The sequence below is a fragment of the Halichoeres trimaculatus genome, unplaced genomic scaffold, assembly GCF_033239565.1.
Source record: "Halichoeres trimaculatus isolate MK-OKI-2021-1 unplaced genomic scaffold, fHalTri1.1 fHalTri1_scaffold_6, whole genome shotgun sequence".
Taxonomy (NCBI): Eukaryota; Metazoa; Chordata; class Actinopteri; order Labriformes; family Labridae; genus Halichoeres; species Halichoeres trimaculatus.
Window position 1 is genome coordinate 21,291,385 of NW_027437184.1, and position 18,157 is coordinate 21,309,541.

At 38.6% G+C, this 18,157-nt stretch overlaps 1 protein-coding gene across 1 annotated transcript; it reads right to left on the reverse strand.

Moving 5' to 3' along the window:
• Positions 1 to 12,047: 12,047 nt before the first annotated feature.
• Positions 12,048 to 17,095, reverse strand: LOC141791798 (calpain-2 catalytic subunit-like). The gene is made up of 12 exons (XM_074672452.1): positions 16,862 to 17,095; positions 16,706 to 16,775; positions 16,470 to 16,588; positions 16,138 to 16,271; positions 15,476 to 15,650; positions 15,310 to 15,384; positions 15,087 to 15,172; positions 14,935 to 15,009; positions 14,562 to 14,722; positions 12,472 to 12,629; positions 12,365 to 12,376; positions 12,048 to 12,251 (listed from the first exon to the last, which is right to left on the reverse strand). Exons 1-12 carry the CDS (start codon positions 17,093 to 17,095, stop codon positions 12,048 to 12,050), a joined length of 1,503 nt encoding a protein of 500 aa, XP_074528553.1.
• Between the last annotated feature and the right edge of the window lie 1,062 nt (positions 17,096 to 18,157).

An 18,157-nucleotide genomic window follows, 5' to 3' on the forward strand; every position in this document is an offset into this window, starting at 1 on the left:
AGGTTTTCATTATATGCAAATCTACCTTATGAGAAGAATTTCAACCATCCTGTTTTTTAGTTAGTTGGAAACCCTGTACAGCATACTTTAGCAAGGAAACATGCAAATCATGCAGGTTGTTTTTCAGTCCTCCAAATAACAAGCAAAAGCCACTGGACACATAAACTCCTTGGTGAAGAAAAATAACTAGTTTAGGATTAAATATCTATAAGGGACTGCATCACAGAGCTGCCTTCATTGTTTGTGTAATGATGATTACAGGGCTGAAGCAAACCACTCTGTTCTGATGGTGTGGGAGTTTTTTTTTTTACACAGAACATGAAGCTACAAGCACAGCAGTCGCTATATAGTGAAAGCCTGCAGCTGGAACAATGTATTTCTTTCCATCTCTTTACATGACAACGACCCTCTTATCATGTTCTTTGACATTTTATAACTCAGCTTCAGGGTTTTCTCTGGGACAGAATGTGTCCAGACATGTCAAATGCATGTAAAAGAAGTGTCTGTTAAACTGTACTGAGTGCTGCATTACGGTACACTGTGCTCCTATGTTACATAAAGCAGAGAATAGATCTAAATCAGGTTTTAAAAAGTGTTTTTTTAGATGCTTTCAGTGTATGTGAGGCTCTGGTGCTATAATGAAGGTCATGTGATCTCAGTTAATGTGGGTTTTTTTTGTTTGTTTTTTTTGGTGCTCACTGTCAAAACTACAAAGGTAGTTAGAGGGGACTGAAACTTGTACCTCCACTCCATCACCTCCAGACATGTCAACACCTGACTCCGGACATTCTTTGCTCACGGGCCATTATGGACTTAAGAGAAGCCCTGGAGGAAAACTCCAGCTAAATATGCAAATATGGTTTGGTAAAAACAAACACAAACTATTTTTTTCTCAGAATTGTTTGATGCTGAATGGCTTCTGAAGGGGAGCGGGTCTAAAAAGACTGCCTAATGGGTTCCACAAAAAAAATAAAAAATAAAAAAAGACATGCAAAGACATTACATTACAATTAGAATTTGAATGATTAATGTACTTTATCAGCACTGATGCAGAGGCTTTTATGTGCAGTTCAGGGACATAGGCAATAAAAGTTACTCCTCTAAATAAACAGAAAGCAACAACCAGTGATCTGTTGTAGTATTAATGAGCTTTCCAAGATAGCAGGACAAGTTTTTTTTTTTTTTTCTGAAAAAAGAAATATGGATAAGTGTCTGCATACCCATGCTAAACTGAAAAAAAGAAGAGAAAAACATTCAAAGGCAATCTAAGTCAAACACAACTTTTTTTAAAAATGTGCTTTCTCCATCAACCTAAATTATCACATGATATGTACTCCTGCTCATTTTTTAAACATAACTGTTGTAGTTTAAACTTGGATTTCCTTGCATTAAATCAACATATTCATTGTTTCATTTTGACAGTTGAGTCTTTGATTACTTCAGCCTTAACTCCATGCTTTGCCTGAAGTGCAGTGTTAACTGTGTGAGAAGACTTACAGTAAAAATATTGCCTCAAGCAAAGCATGTTTTCCTCTCATTTTTCAATACATTACCCCAGAGGCTTCCCTTAAGTGCAAAATATCTTACCAAGAAGAATGCAAGCAGATATGCAACAGGTGTGCTATTTAACTTTGAAAGTATTCACATAAAAAAGGCAGAAGCAGCAAATAGATGGCAAGTACAATGTAAACAAATTTGAGCACTACAGTTTAACAAGTTGGCATTAAAAAACAGCATTTCTACCAAAACTGATGACAATTGTATTATTTTGTCAGAGGAACAGGGCCAAGTTCAAACTAACAAGGGCAATGGCATTGGAACGTCCAAGATAATGACCACAAGGAGATACTTGCTGCCAATTTATAGAATGAATCAGAATTTAATAACTCAAGCAGAAGGCCAACACAATTCAACATCAGAAATATTCTGCAATGAAAAGAAGAAATATGGTTCCAAAAATCAAAGCACATGGGTCAACAGTACAAAGTGATAACAAAATATCAATGCAAGGAATTTAACTGTTGTACAGGTTGAAAAACTTCATTATTGACTGGAAAGAAGGGAAGTCAGGTGTTTATCCAGATGTAGTCCATAGATCATCCAGACATCATTTAACCATTGATTGTTTTTGCTGAGTGTCTGAATAGAAGCCATGTTTCTGTCTGTCACTGTGCAAATATTTGCGGGGACAAAAACAAATATGAGTACAAGTAGTAGTGTTCATACAATAAACTTAAATTGTCATCACTTTGAACTTATCTTAATCCAGCCAAAAGGTGAGAAAACAAAAAGTTGCTGGTGAGAAACAACTCACTCCGGACATTCTTTGTTTTAAGATGGATTTACATCGTTTGCCTTGGGCAAATTTTCTCTTAACAAGTTGGAAACCACCCTCAAGACAAGCTTAGTATTTTTGGTGAGTCTCATCACATTAAACTGTTTTTACAGTTGTTGATAAAAGCTAGGTGATGAATGGAAGCAGAAGTGACAAAATATTTCAACGTAAGAAGGGATTTTAGATAATCTGGTCATATAACAGGGTGAACCTTGGGGTTACTGTTAGGTTAGGATCAAACCCAAGGGCTGAAGGTCACAACTTATCTTTTTCAACGCACGTGTAAAACTCTCTGCTGACTGTCATCACTTTAACTCTGTCTCTGTAACTGGTAAATTTCTTGTTTCAAATCCAAACCTGATGAAAAACATTTTAAATTCTTTAAGTGAGTGAAGATTAGCCCGGTTAAGACACACAGTATGTCTAAAGATCAAGTACTCTGAAACTTTTAGATCTTGATGGCAGAATACCGTATTTGCTTATTCTGTCTAAGACAGTTATCCTCAATCAATCAGGGTTAAGAAAAAAAACTCTCCCAAGTGGACCAGCTCTTACAGACTCAATGCATCTTAATCTAGCTGCAATGAATTTCAAAAGGTTTTCATTATATTTGTCAGCTTTACGTCGAAGGTATGCTATGTCACAAGCTTGTTTTTGAGTTCTTCTGTTGTTTGTAAAGCTCTCACTGCTTTAAATTGCTTATTCTTAACCTACAGATTTTTTTTACCTGCAACACATGGTCTGTTAAAGCTACATCCACACATTTATAGGTACTTCTAAACTTTCTAAAAGGAACCCTGTCCTCACCTCACCAGATGTGTTTTCCATATTTCTCTTTCCACAACAATGCAGAACCTGTTGGACTAACATTGTGTCTTCGGCTACGTTCACACTGCAGCCTTTAATGCTCAGTTCAGAGTCTTAAGTCCTTCTGTGGCCCTGCTCGGACATTTCTTCAGAAATTGTTTGAAATACAGATCTGTTTTGATAAGACCCTTCAAGTTTGGCTTGCACTGAAGTATCACCCCAAATACTAATGAGGTCTAAAACTTCACTATCCCTCCAATGGCTAACCCCATCACTGCTGTCGTCCATCTTCGCTTTCACTGAATGATGCTGCGTTCATGTACGTCAGAACTTGATCCCTACTATATGAGGCTTGTTGGCCATTGTTAGTAGGCCCTGCGTTGTAATTCGCACATATCACACAATTAATGTAACACCATAGCTTCATTTATACATACATACGCTGAACAATATTATGTATACGAGTGATTTAGTGCGAAACATTAGTAAGAAGTGCTACTAAACTAAATACTGCAGGAGCAGTGCAGGAGCAGTGCAGGGATAGCCATTTTCTTTTGTCAACTCAGGGATGTGAAGATTCGCTGGCTTTTCAGTTGGAAATCCTGACCACAGGGGGGCGTTACAGCTGAAATTTTCCTCGAAACGCCCACATTTACAGCACAACTGGAATGCAATATGACTTCCATTCCTGCGTTCGTTGTCAGTGGCAAAGAAATCTAACATGTGTTGCTCAAGAATGACGTCAGAGTCACATTAGATGCGACCTGACTGTTCGGACCGCGGTCGCATTCAAGAAAATCGGATATGTATCTGATTGAGTACCACATACGAAAGTGACCTGAATCTGATTTGAAAATGTCAGATTCAGTGTGGCTTGTGCTGTTCCCACAGTCAGAAACAAATCAGACACAGGTCACATTTGAGCCAAAAATTCAGATTCAGGTCACTTTTTACTGCAGTGTGAACCTAGCCTTCTTGACTGAGCTAATTATAAAATCTTTAAACAGTCGTGAAATTGAGAATTAAAAACTACTGGGCGTGATGTATTTATTCAGCTTCACACTGTAGTTTAATTATAAAGAACAGCAAGGGTTTCCTCTTAAACAAGTAAATAAACCAAATAGTTCGGAGCAGATGTAAACAAACTGGTAGCTCACCATTGCATGTGCAATACACATTAAAGACCATTTCCATGCCCTTAGGACAGCATTTACCAAATACATTGTTTGTACTTTCCACAACAAAACAACAAAACAGATTTCAAAAATCTCCCAAGGACATGTGTTCAGTTGTCCAGAACTCTACTAATTTTATCTGCCTTTTGGCCGTCCACCCACCAGAGATCATGTATTCACTCTATGACTGTTTATATGGTCTATAGCCTGACAACTTTGACCAAGTAAACAGTCTGTAGTGTGGCTGGAGAAACAAAATACTCTGATGGAATGCTAACAATGGAGCGTACACACACACACACACACACACACACACACACACACACACACACACACACACACACACACACACACACACACACACACACACACACACACACACAAAGTTAGAAACAGCCTATCGATAAGATGCCATTATGCAGCACTGTACTTAAAGTCCAACAATTTCAATGAAGAAGAGGTTGTATGCTGACAGAGAATAATACTGTGGTCTGTTTTAGATTTAAAAAAAAATGTCTATTTTATTATTTATCCTGTAAAATAGGGACACATTCCATTACCTGACTGTTCAATTGACTTCATGAACAATAACTCATCTGGACAATGTTGAAAGCAGCTGGTAAATCGTTGATTGTACTCTCTAGGGAAGCTAATGAAGTAGCATATCATCAGTATAACACTGAATTGGGCATTACTGCCATGACATCATGACTGAAATTAATGGACATGTACTGGTCATAGCAGTCCTGACCTGATTAAATACGCAACCCCAATCAACCCATAAAGGTGTGCTGAGGTAATTGTTAGTTGTTCCCAAGGGGCGACATCCAGCTTAGAAAAATGAAGCCTGTGCAGAAGTGCTAAAAGTTGTTGTTCATTGAGGATCCACTTGAGGCTGGCTACAGAAAGACTGGAAGTCACTTACACACCGAGACAAAAGAAAGACTTTTACAGCATTAAGAGGTAAATTTACAGCCTGGTTCAAAAAATGGCTTGGGTTTGAAACACTGATTTTGCTATTGGCACACATTGTGTCACAAGTGATTTTTTTTCTAACTCAGCAGTTCAGAAGATATTAGGATTGTTTGATTGTCCGGTTGGTGACACAGCTCAGCTCACACAACTGACCGGAGTCCTACATCTGTCTCCGTCATATACAATGTGGTTGCATCTACAGACTGGCTTCATTTTACAGTATCAGGAACAGGCGACGTCACGGAGACTATGTCCATGTTTTATACAGTCTGTGGTTGTTCCCAGATGAGCCCCCAGTCGTTATGTTTGTCCTCAAACAGAAACTGGACAGAAAGCACAGTTTGGGACACCAACAACATGAAAATCATAGAAAAATGGGACCTTGTCTTTTCTGAAAAGTGCTGTAAGTAGCCCAACTCCCTAACACATACATACATTCTATCAAAGGACAGAAAAACAAATTAATCATATTTAATCTCAGTAGTTTTTTTTTCCTGTATGAAACGTGAACTTGCTGATGAGACTTTCAATAATATTAATTCCATATAACAGAGGGAATAATGTTATGGCTGACAGGTAAACTTTCTTTTCAGCACTGCACTTAGTTCATCCAGCCTCAAAAGCTGCTGATGTAATCAGAGTGTCTGTCATTCAGTCTGCTCTCAACACATCCATCACTCTCCAGGATCAGCCACCCAAGGAGAGAGGGACTGACTGCAAGGTATAGTCAAGACTGCAGAAAGAAACTGTCTCCCTCCAGGATTTATTCATGCCCAGAAGCAGGGAAGAAGAAGGACTCGAATAAACCCATCACACCAATGAGCAAGTGGTGTTTTAGCTCTCCTTTTTTGGTAGGTGTCACAAAGCTGTCTTCTGGAACATACACTTACTGTACCTGTAAACTAAAAATAAGACAAATGCTAAGACATGAGAGTGGGATACACTGGGCCTTGAGTTACATGTGTTAAAACTTGAAATATTGTCCAAAACAAATGATGCACCAAAGATAAATCAATTTAAAGGATGAGAGAAACTTTGGTAACTTAACCCAAAAGGAGGTGTTTTTCGCTTTTTTCTTCACTCCAGATGAGAAAAATCCCAAACTCATAATGATTGTCAGGATTTTGAAAGGTCAGAAAATTACATGCAAATGAAGGACAGTGCAGCTGGAGCTTAGTTACTTATAAAAATCATCTAACACAATGTGGGAGAAATGCAATCTGAATGACTTTTTTTTACTCTACCAATGCTTACCAGACAAGTCAGTGGTATAAATACTGCTTAACTGGGCAAGGCCAACACCCTGAACATGAACTGACAACTTGGCAGCATCCTCACACTACACAGATAAAGGTAAACTCAGCACTGGAATGTAAAAGAGCTCATTTACAGTAAAGAGATACTATTTTGAGATACTTCACTTTAGCATTTTATCAACTGCAACTCCTTTAAAGATAAATGAACACAAAAAATATATTCCGTAAGGACTTCTAAAACATGATCATGTTTGTTGATGAAACTACATAACATGAGGTACAAGTATCACTGAAATAGATATGAAATTAATCATCTTTTATGCAAAAATATCCACAATACCACTTATTAAAGGGGAGAACATTCACCACTTTGCACAATATTTTTCCACTGCATGACCTGAATAATTATAATCTCCGTACCATGTGTGCTCTGATAAGAACTTGGGGCAACCTTATAAAGGCTCAGGCCAGGACGACTCACCAGCCTTTTTTTGATCATGTTTAGAAATGCTATGCTCTTTTTATGTTTCAATTTTAACCTGCATTCTGAGGCTTTGTATACACGCAGCCAAGCATTTTCAAAAACAAATATCCCCCTCATTTGTTTTTAACAATAATTTTGTCCACACGCAGCCGGTAAATACATCGATAAGTGCGGCTCGAGGCATGCCAAACCCGTATTTGTTGTACAGACGTAAAACCGGTGCTAGCCAATCAGAATGATCTCCTGTCATTTAACTGTGATGCTTGAGAACCGAAAACTCTGTTTCCCAGCATCTACACGAAACCATGAAACCACAGTTTTCCAAAATCTTTACTTTGGCTGGAGTTTTCGGAAAACATAGTTTTTAGAGATGTAAAGTTGCGGTTTCGTGTGGATGACAGGCGCGAAGGCATAAAAATATATAAGGTTTCCCAGATACTACGTGTGGACATGGGTCTTCCATGGGTTATGAAGTGAACTCATGCTAATGCAGTGATTTCCACTTCAGAGCCATGTCTGTTTTAAATAGAGTACTGCTTTGTGGTCCATTGTACAGAGGATTCATATCATACTGAGGATGACAAAACCCCCAAATCTGTTTGCCGTTTTACACTGAGAAGCATATTTTGGAAATTCCTGGGGGTTTTTTTTTATACATATTTTCTCACAGAGTAGTCTGTTATGCCCAGGCACGTTTCTTTACTGCTGCAATAAACCTCACAACTCAGAAGATGTTCCTCTAGATTTTTTTCCCCCCAGCATGGCAAAACATTTTCTGTGTTCTTGTTCCAAAATTTAATACAACATTTTGGGGTTGTAATTATAATGACAAAAAGTGAAATAATTTAATCAATCAATCAATCAATCAATCAATCAATCAATCAATCAATCAATCAATCAATCAATCAATCAATCAATCAATCAATCAATCAATCAATCAGTCTTTTTTAATTCAATTATTACTTATTGCATATGCATGAATATATTAATAATAGGGGATATACAGTACTTAACAAATGTCTTAGACCACCCAGTGTGAGGTGTTTGCCACCGTTGCCCTCTTTATGTATCTGCAATGGTTAATCCCCCAAATGTGTGAACTTTTTAATCAAAATTACACGTTTAATGCTTAATTATAATTATTTTTAGCTACATATGTACTGTTTTACAAAAAAAAGCAGAATATAGTAAAGCACATTCTAATTTTTTGATTGTCAAATTACACTTATTTCCTTTTGCCCCTGAACAGAAATTTGTGTTATAGAGGTTGGAAGTTCATTCATTGGTTTATTTTCTGAACCAATTATCCTGTTCAGGGTCACGGGTGGCTGGAGCCAAACCCAACTGTCATTGGGCAAGAGGCGGGGTACACCCTGGACTGGTCGCCAGTCAATCACAGGGCTGACAGAGACAGACAGACAACCTTTCGCGCACACACTCACACATATGGGCAATTTTAGAGTGTTCAATTAACCTGATGAACATGTTTTTGGACTGTGGGAGGAAGCTGAAGTACCCAGAGAGAACCCATGCATGCACGGGGAGAATATGCAAACGCCACACAGAAAGGCCCACCGGCCAAGCTGGGAATTGAACCTGTGACCTTCTGAGGCTGTAGTGCTGACTGTTGCCCCACCGTGCAGCCTATGAACTATTTTGATATATTTCTGACTTGTCAGAGAATTCCAGCTTTCTGGCTCAAATTCTTGAATTAAAAACATGAAATCAGTTCAAAACTCCTCACTCCTGTTCAAAATATTGAAGTATGGGAAAATTTCTGAAGAAGAAAGAGTCAGAGTTAAAGCCCGTCATGGTGTTGGGGGGTTATCTCATTTTTTGGCAGGTGCTCCAAAACATTTGTTTAGCACATGAACTGTAAACCTCTGCTACATGTACTGACACCTGAGGTATGTGAGCTGTAAAGCATGTTGTAATTCTCGTGCCAGGGACTGAATTTATTGAAAGTTTTTTTTTCTTCACAGTCTGAACTCAAAACAAGTTGCAAATTATATGTACAGTGTGCTTGTATGTTCCAGTACCCTTTAATCGCTCGTCCCACTGCTACATTTCCAGGCCTGAGGGATTCATGCTATGTGTTGGGAACATCCACTTATACACAACAGGAGTTACACAGGATAAGTAAGGAGCTTTTAAATCAGTGGTGAAAGAAGGTTTTTGTGTTCATTGAAGTTACCATTAATGTTGTCTTTTTCCTGTATTCTACATAAACATGTGATATAGGTCTGCAGGTGTTTTTTTGGGTGCATACCTTTGACTTACTGCCAAAGAAATTTAAAGTATATTTTTTATCCATTTGGATTGCAGACAACAGACAGATTCTCTCTTGATGGTGTAAACCCAACCTTTCAACCAGTCGTGTTCCCTGTGCTGTGACAAGTTTTGTGGGAACTGCTCCGATATGGTACACAACGTACAGAGAACAGAAGATATGCGGGGTTCAGTCTTGCCTCGAGGCCCTGGATCAGGTAAATCCAGACACAATCGCGGTGCACTGCACACATAATCCTTTAGAACCCTCAGTTTCACTAATTTTTGCATTCTTTTATGAAGGTGTCACTGAAACTCTCTGTCATTGTCCATTCTGGTCAAAGCCCTCATTCCACCCTGCAATTATGACTTTAAAGCACCTTTTGTCTTTGCAACATGTGCTCAGCAGTGATTACGACAAACACGTATGTGCAGATAACACCTGTGATGATTTCTTATGTAACAGCCTCACAGGGATCAAGTTATCTCCTTACACTCTGTTCAACACCAGCAGTCACCAAGCCTTCAAGTTCTGGGCCTTCAAGCTCATGTTTGAACAGACAGAGAGTTTCAGAGAAGGGGGGAAAAACATCTGGAGGTTGAGGAACCTGTTCTTCTGCATATGAGTTAGTAAGAGGGGCAAGAGAATTCTGAAGACAACAACAATATATTATGGTAATCACTTCCACAGATTGATAGGTTGTATGCATAAAATAAAATGTTTGCAATAGATTGGAAATATGTAGAAATTCTTGATTTCAGTACACATCTTGCCAATGTTACTTCTGTATTGTTTTATTTTAGCCAAAATGCAGTTTAGGAGTTCTGCCTAATCCAAGCTCTCAAACGTAGACTGTAAGTGTCTTTATGGATCTTGGGGTAAAATGAATGAGACTGTGAATTATGGCACCAGGAATAAGCAAAATATTAATTGATCAGACACATGAAGCATTAAAGATTGATGCTTGATAGGATAATAATGAAAAAAAAATTAATAAACAAACAAAACATGAGAAAAGTTTGGGATGTGCACACTTCTTCATTTCTAGGCAGTAAAATTATTCACAACATGATACCAGCCTTTCCAGTAACATGTTTCATTCAAGTAGCCCTGTTAATAGCGCAGTGTAAGTATGAACAAATGCAGATAATAGCAGTTAAATTACAGGTTTCCTCTTCATGTTGAACTTTCAAACTAATGTGACAGCCCTGCCTCTGAGTGAACATAACGTGAACGATATAATGACAGCCTGACAGGTGGATTTAAGGGACTAGTTTAAGACATGCTGTCAGGACTGGATTGTTAGGGTCTGTTACTCACTGGGTGTAGGTTTTTTGTACATAACACCTGCATGTGCATTACCTTGACATGAAAAAACTCAAAAGTTGGTGTTTATTGCCATGTTGTCAGCTCTAGTCACGAAGCGGACATCATGAATCATTCGTCTGGGTGAACAAGGTATGCTGAGAGTTGTACTTACCTGCTTTACTTCTGTCACAGCATGTGCTTGAATGGCCTAAAGAGGAAACGTTAAAATCTTTTGCTGCTTTCTGCAAAACATGTTTGAATAAGAGCTCTTTTGGTTATCACTGGAAAAGAAAGGTCTGCAGGTTTGGGTTTGAAAAGAAGAGGATGCAAACAGAGAATTCAAATTTAGTAATAATCTGGACCTCTTGTGTCCCAGAATTGAAAGCACAGCAGGACTTGAGTCAAAAAATGGTGTTCAAAGTTTGACTGACCATGGTCTGAAGTGTTTCCTGATTTTAATCTAATTGCCATAACTCAAATTCACTGTCACTCTCAGGGAATCTTAACTGTAATCCAAATGGTAAACATGCAGATATACTTTATGTACATGCAAGTCATGAAAATTAGCATTGACTCATTTTAAAAAACATCAAAAAGAAAAAAAATGCAAACTTTATGCAGCATGTGTCTGCAAATTCCAAAACCCCTGTTGTTTAAGATCACACTGACACTGGTTCACCTTGGACTGCATTCTCGTGTCTAGATGAATGAACAAAGAAAGAGTTAGTGGCCTTAACTCTGAACCCAACTTTAACCCAACAACACGAAGGTCGTGGAGATGCAATCAGAGACCTGCATTCCTGAAGCTGCGGTCTCCAGTTCTGCAGGTACGTGTCTTTAAACTCTGCTGGTTTAAAAATGGTTCCTGACTGTCTTGTAAATTTTTTTAATTATTTACTTCTCTGTACTAAAATCTCTTACAGTTGTTTTTTTTTCTGACCCAATCATCAAAATGATTTAAAAAAATAGAGTTTAGTGGAAAGGAGCCTTGCTGCTTTGAGCGACAGCTTCCCATCTTCCTGTCAGCTGATGCCACTCCATGAGCTTAACATCTCAGCTGTAGTTTTGTAGTTAGTGCTTTAGTAAATGTCTTCTCATGTAATGATTCACTGTACCTCTCATTGAAAAAAACACATGATTCAGGGAGTTCTAACTCTGGCCTTTTCATGAAGTGTGCTTTTTTATTATTAATATTTTTTTAGGTTAACAAAAAAAGCAGTACAGAACCCATGTAGAAAGGAACTTGGACACCAAATGAAAAACATACAGAAAAACAAACATTAAAAAAGAAGCATCAGCGTGTTACAAAGTGGATTGATGACAGTTTTATAAAAATGAATGCTGATGTCATCTGAAATGTGGTTTTAGAAGGTTCAAGCACCGTCTGAGGTGCTCTGACAAGAATTAGCTCTTTTTATCTGCTGTGCCTCAGGTGACTTCACTCCATATCTGCTTCGGTCTTGGAGTAGATTGTGATGATAAAGCTCGCGGTCTTGTTGGGGTCAGATGTACAGGGAATGACCAAGTACTCGCCCAGATCCAAGCAGTGGAACTCAATCAACTCTCTATCGTCATGAAACTCACTGAGAATGACAGGCTCCTGATTCTCAAAGAGGGACGGAGGAAGACGCCCTTTGGGTGTCTGCAGAGATTATGCAAAGGAAAGTCAACTTTATTCATGAACATTGTATGAACTTGATTGTTATTGGAAAGAAAATCAGTATTCAAATGATTTTTTGGTTTGTTTTCTTTTACCTTTGGTGGCACCTGTATAGAATGAAAGATTGGGAATAATTAGATATCTTAGCCATATCCTCATACGCAGACCACTGATGAAAAGGAGTGTGTGAACCAACACTGACCAGAAAGACAGCGAGTCCGATGCTGTGATAGGTCACCTCACTGCGATGTTCTTCATCAGGCTTCTGCATCAGGGACAGTAAGACGTTCTTGTCTCCTTTCTGATTCCCCTCCACTGCCTTCACCGTGACACGATACTGTGGGTTGGTCCAAAACTCCTCTGAAGAAAAGTGTCAGGCAGTTAGAGCCTTTAAGAAGTGTAATTAGCCCCTGCTTTAGAGAAGCACAATTTCAATTTGATTGAAGGATGTACCATGCTTTCAACATGAATGTGATGCGCAGAAAAAAAAAAAAGTGTGGCCTTTATTCTCTCTTTTTTTTTTTTTTTTACCATCCGCACTGCGTTTGTTCCCAAACTGCAGGGGGCAGTGCATTGCAAATGCATGTCTACCACAGCACTTGAGTAGAGTAGAAGAAGTTGTTCACACTGTTGGTGTTTTCCAAACAGCCTACTACACTAGCAGTGCCTACTACTTTGGCTGACATTCAGTATGTAGTAGGTAGTATGTGAAAACTTGCAAAGTCTGCAGTATACTAAAAATCCCCTGATTTCCTACTGATCCAGGAAAATTTTTCAGAATGCAACAGACCAGTCTACCTGGCATACTGTTTCCCACAATGCACGGCACTAACGATGTTTGTCTATGCGGTGGCAAGTTTTGGTGGATTACCGCCATCTATTGAAATTAATCAGCATTGTAATTATAACACAACACTAACGTTAGACCATCCATGAGATAGAAGTGAAGTGATGCGAAGAAACGCCGTAAATCTTGTCACTTCTAGTCGTAAAAGAGGTGTTTACTTCTACAAATTCATCAGCCCACATAAACCAATAATTTACTTTTTAAACCATAGTGGATCATATAGAAGTAGTTTTTACATCAGCTGTAAAAAATATAAATCCCTTTCAGATTTATTTTCAGTAAACAATATAACTTTTGGTGTAAGATTAGGAATCAAGAATGATGATTCTGTTTGATATGATTAACAAAACAACTAAACACCAAGATCTACCAATTGCTTGTTTTGTATATTTATAGGAAAGGCAAAAAAAACCCAACACCATCTGTAGCTCCACCTTCCGAGAATGGAAACCAGAGTAATATACTACAAAACAGACCCAACAGCTCAGTCATACTACATACTACAAGCAAAGCAGTAGGTAGTATGTAGACCTCATACTACATTCACATGTAGTATGTAGTAGACAGTTTGGAAAACAGCCTGTGGGTGCGTCTCAAAGCGATGAAGTTCCATCCTTCCTTCCTCCACTTGCGTCGTTTACTTGCGTCTTAGTCCCTCCCACCAGAGCTGCATGGGAGAGACGCGAGGAAATAAAGAGAGGAGAGAGGATGGAGGAGATTCGTTTTTAGAGCAATGGGACATCCTCTCCTCCGGAGCATCACATGAAGCGGCCTGTTTCAGTGATGACGGCATCAGCTGATCACCTCTGGATCATCTGTCAGTAATAACTCTGATAAAACATAAACAGTAACAGAGCTTTGTCTGTTCCTATAACCTGTTTATCAAACATGTTTCCATGAAGAAACCCTGCTCTCTACTTATTCTGTGTCCAGTTCAGAAGCACTATAACGGTTAAACACGTAATTGTTAGATTATATATGAATTATTTAGCCTTTATGTAGGGCCCATCTGATTGTGAACTCAGAAACGTATTAATATAAACTAGTTAATTCCGAATCAGGAAGATATTAGATTTCAACTTTCAGTATTAATCCTTTGCTATATTGATTTGATGATGGTTGTGTTTAGTATTTTGTGCTTTAAACTCAAAACGAACACTTTATTACCAGCTTGATGACCCTCGATGTTTCCCTGATCATAGCTTTCTGATCAGTCTACTCTCTCCATTCTCCTCCGAGCACAGTTATCGATTTGGGATAGTCTTCAAAATGACGACTAAGAAAGTGCTTCCGGTAACACGGAGGAGATAGGGCAGAGGAGGCACGAAATAATCGCTTTGAGACGCACCCTGTGTATCTATCAGACTAAAAATGTATTAGTAGATATCATGTCACCTTCCAAATTTAGAAAATAACAGATATGTTAATAAAAATTCAAACCTCACTTGCACTAAAGTCAGAGCCTCCTGCAGATTTCCCAGCCTCCCAGCGGCCTTCCTTGACTGAACAGTTCCACAGACAGGCTTCATCCCCGTCCACAAAGTTGGGGCTGTCGCAGCAGATGTCCATCTCTTCATAATAGGTACAGAAGTCCTCCATCTTCATCCTGAAACAATATCAACAGTGAGAGAAAAAAAAGTCTTTACGTGTGGCTGCTTGATTATTTAACACTGAGAGGTCTACTGGGGTGGCAGCATAACTCTTCCACATATTTTTTTTGCTTGTATCGACCCCCCACAGCTGTTCAAAAACAACACTCCAGAAAATGATTTATGTAGTAACAAGACAAGTGCTGGTTAATCATTTTGACTGTTTTACCAGAATTCTCCATCCTCGCGCTCTTTCACACACTGGTTCCTGACTTCATCTCTCACTGTTTCCCACAAGTCTGACCTGTAATAACAGTCAACTTTGAATATTGGAGCATTGAGCACCATGAGTGGTGTTCAGAAAGAGTCATCTCTCCTCACGTGTCACACCAGTCTCCGTTCCACTCCACCTCACCCCACGGGTTCCACACTCTCACCAGTTTCACCTTTTTTCCACTACTTTCCACCTGTTGGTAATAAAACAAACTTGTAAAAATACAGTTAGGTTGAAGAACCTACTCCGGATCTCTTCCCTTGTCATACCACTGAATCTGTTTTTTTCTGTTATAACGACATTAGGTTTAAAAAAAAGTGAAATACAAACCTCTTTGAGTCCAGTCACAGCAAAGATGTGACCTTCCACCAGATTAAACTTGGCATTAATTTTCTCTCCTTTCTTCTGTAACACAAGCGTTTCACTCAGTCAGAGAGCTACAGTTTGTTTGTACTTTATCAAGTATATAGTTATGAAACAAGAGTACAGGTCTTACTCCTGCAAAGCTCCCACATCCCATCATAGTTTTGCTCTGCACAGCTCTGTTCATCACGTCCCACAGGTCAGGCGGGGGGTTCGACAGTTCGTAGGTCATGTGCACACCTCCACTGAAATCCTTGAATGCCTCAGGTGGGATACCGGCAGCCATGTCTTTGTAAGACCCACAAATCCTGGGAAAAGAACAGAGAAATAAATATTCTGACACAGGATCTTTTTGTTTGTTTGTTTGGTCAAGAAAAGGGAAAAAATATTGCATGTTTTGGTCCCTTTTAGACATGAAATGTAAATGTATCACTGCTGATTTTTTGTGACTGCTCAAAAAGCCCAAATATATACAGTATGTTCAAGAAGGTCAACAACTTTTGAACAATTTTACAAAAAAGATAGAAAGTTTCAAGGCCCCTGGAGTCCCACAACGTGATACATTTTATCCTGTGCAAACAAATATTTTTATACATGCAAAATGATTGGCCTGTGGGAACAAAATAATTTGTTTAAAAAAAAAATCACCTTCCAGGACCTCAGGGCCATGTAGAAAGGACAAGGTATGGTGGTTTATTTAGGAATCTGCAGCATTAAAAGAAACTGACCTAAATAGTTCATATGTTACTGCTATTTTTAGCATATTTAGTACAAGGTGCATTTCACAACACAAACTTGGCATATGCTTTCTCCAACAGGAGGGCCCAGAACTCTTTTCCACATCTGGAGTAGACTGATAGAGGAACCTCGTAAAGTGTTGGCAAGAAGTCATCAATGACGACATCCACCCATTTTCCAAATCTCCAAAACTTCAAATACAAAAAAACAAAACAAAAGTAGTGCTGTTAGTAGAATAAAGTTTTATAAATACATCTATTTTAAAGATTCTAACATTCTAAGTTCACAAAAAATACTCTTTTCTTTCTTTTTTAGTATTATTGTTTTTGTTTGTTTGTTTGAATTACACCCACTGTGCTCCAAAACAGCGGTTACAAAGTTAATTTTACCCTGAAGTGAAATATCCCAGCATAGTTGTCCTTGAAGCTTTGATCCACAGGAACCACTTGTGTCATCAGGCCCTTACGAAAAGTCAGCACCCCGACGGCTGCAAGGAACCAGCAATTACCTGCAGGGAACAGCAGACAGGAAGTTCACTTAACTTTTTTTTTTCTTTTTTTCTGAGTCATTCCACAGGTTTTTCACTCAGCCTTTACAATATCTTAGGATTTCTTGAGTCTCATACCCACTTCTCCTTGTTGGAAGTCAAACCTTGAAGTACCATCCTTGACAAACACTGCATCAGGGTTAAGCTCCTAAATGAAAACCACACAAGTAAATCTTTTCCTCTCTGAAACAGTTTGAGTCAAATGATTTCAGATAAAAAGGAAAGTCAACTTACAAGGGGTCTGATCCACTTTATTTGTTGCAGGTTCTTTTCTGTGAAACCCTCCAGTTCTCCCACAGAATCCAGGTTTGGTGGAAAAGTCTCATCACAGAATGTTTTCTGGTCTTCGAGAAGTGATTTCTTGAGCTGCTTGTAGTCTTGGTCTTTGTATCTCAGTGGATTAGAAGGGCTCCCTTCACCGCCGTCCTCATAAAGAGAGTGAATCATCCTCACACCGATGGATTTCATGTTGAAAGGAGGTTAGTAAAATCCGGAGAGTGAAAACTTTGAGCTTTGAGAAAAAAAAAACCCTGAAGTTTGAGGCTACTTTATAGATGTTCTGTGAACTAAAGAAGAGCTCGAGTGTCAAGTTTATCGGTTGCATTTCACAATGAGGAAGAGGTGGGATGGATCAGACTGAATGTAAGCCTACACATATGATCAGACCTGTAAGAGCAGCCTGAAGGTGGAAAGAGGGTGTTACGATACAAATCGGTAATTACGGTAGTATTGTCTACTAATTTGGTAGCAATTTAGTACGTAGTTGACAGTAAGTGAAACTTGCAAAATCGTCAGTGTACCAAAAAAAAATCCCCGGATACTGATCCGGGAAAATTTCTCGGCATGCAATGGACCAGTCCACCTGGCATACTGTTTCCCACAATGCACGGCGCTAAGGCTGTACGATGCATGCATATATGTATGTGGGTGGCACTCAGGTTCAGGTGAACTACCACCATCTACTGGAATAGGCCTCAATCTGCATTAACAACAATACGTCAACAAGAAAAACGACAGTCCGTGAGATTGAAGTGACGCAAAACAAACACTGTGAAATCAGTTTACGTCTTAGTCGTAAAAGAGGTGCTTTACTTCCACACATAAACCTCGTATTCACTTTTCTGAACCAAACGTGGAAGAAGTGATTTCTCCATTGGCTGTAAAAAAAAAAAAAAAAAAAAAAAGTAAATCCCTACCAAAATTTATTTCTAATGAACGATATAACTTTTGGCGGGTCATTTCAGAACTACAGGTACATTTTTAGTTGGAAGAAAATGAAAATATGTTCAGATTCTTCAAATCGTTTTTGTAATTCTTGTAAAACACACTTTATATTTCACATTTTCAGTATTTGCTGAGCTTAAACCTGAAAGATTAAAAATATTCAATGCTAAAATGTCTGTCTCTCATAATCACACAATCTTTCAACTCTGTTAGGGACAAACGGCTCATTAATTTAAAGTCTAGTGAGACTTAACATTTTTCTTTTGGAGTATTATTAGTGCATTGAACTATGTAGTTGAAAAGATG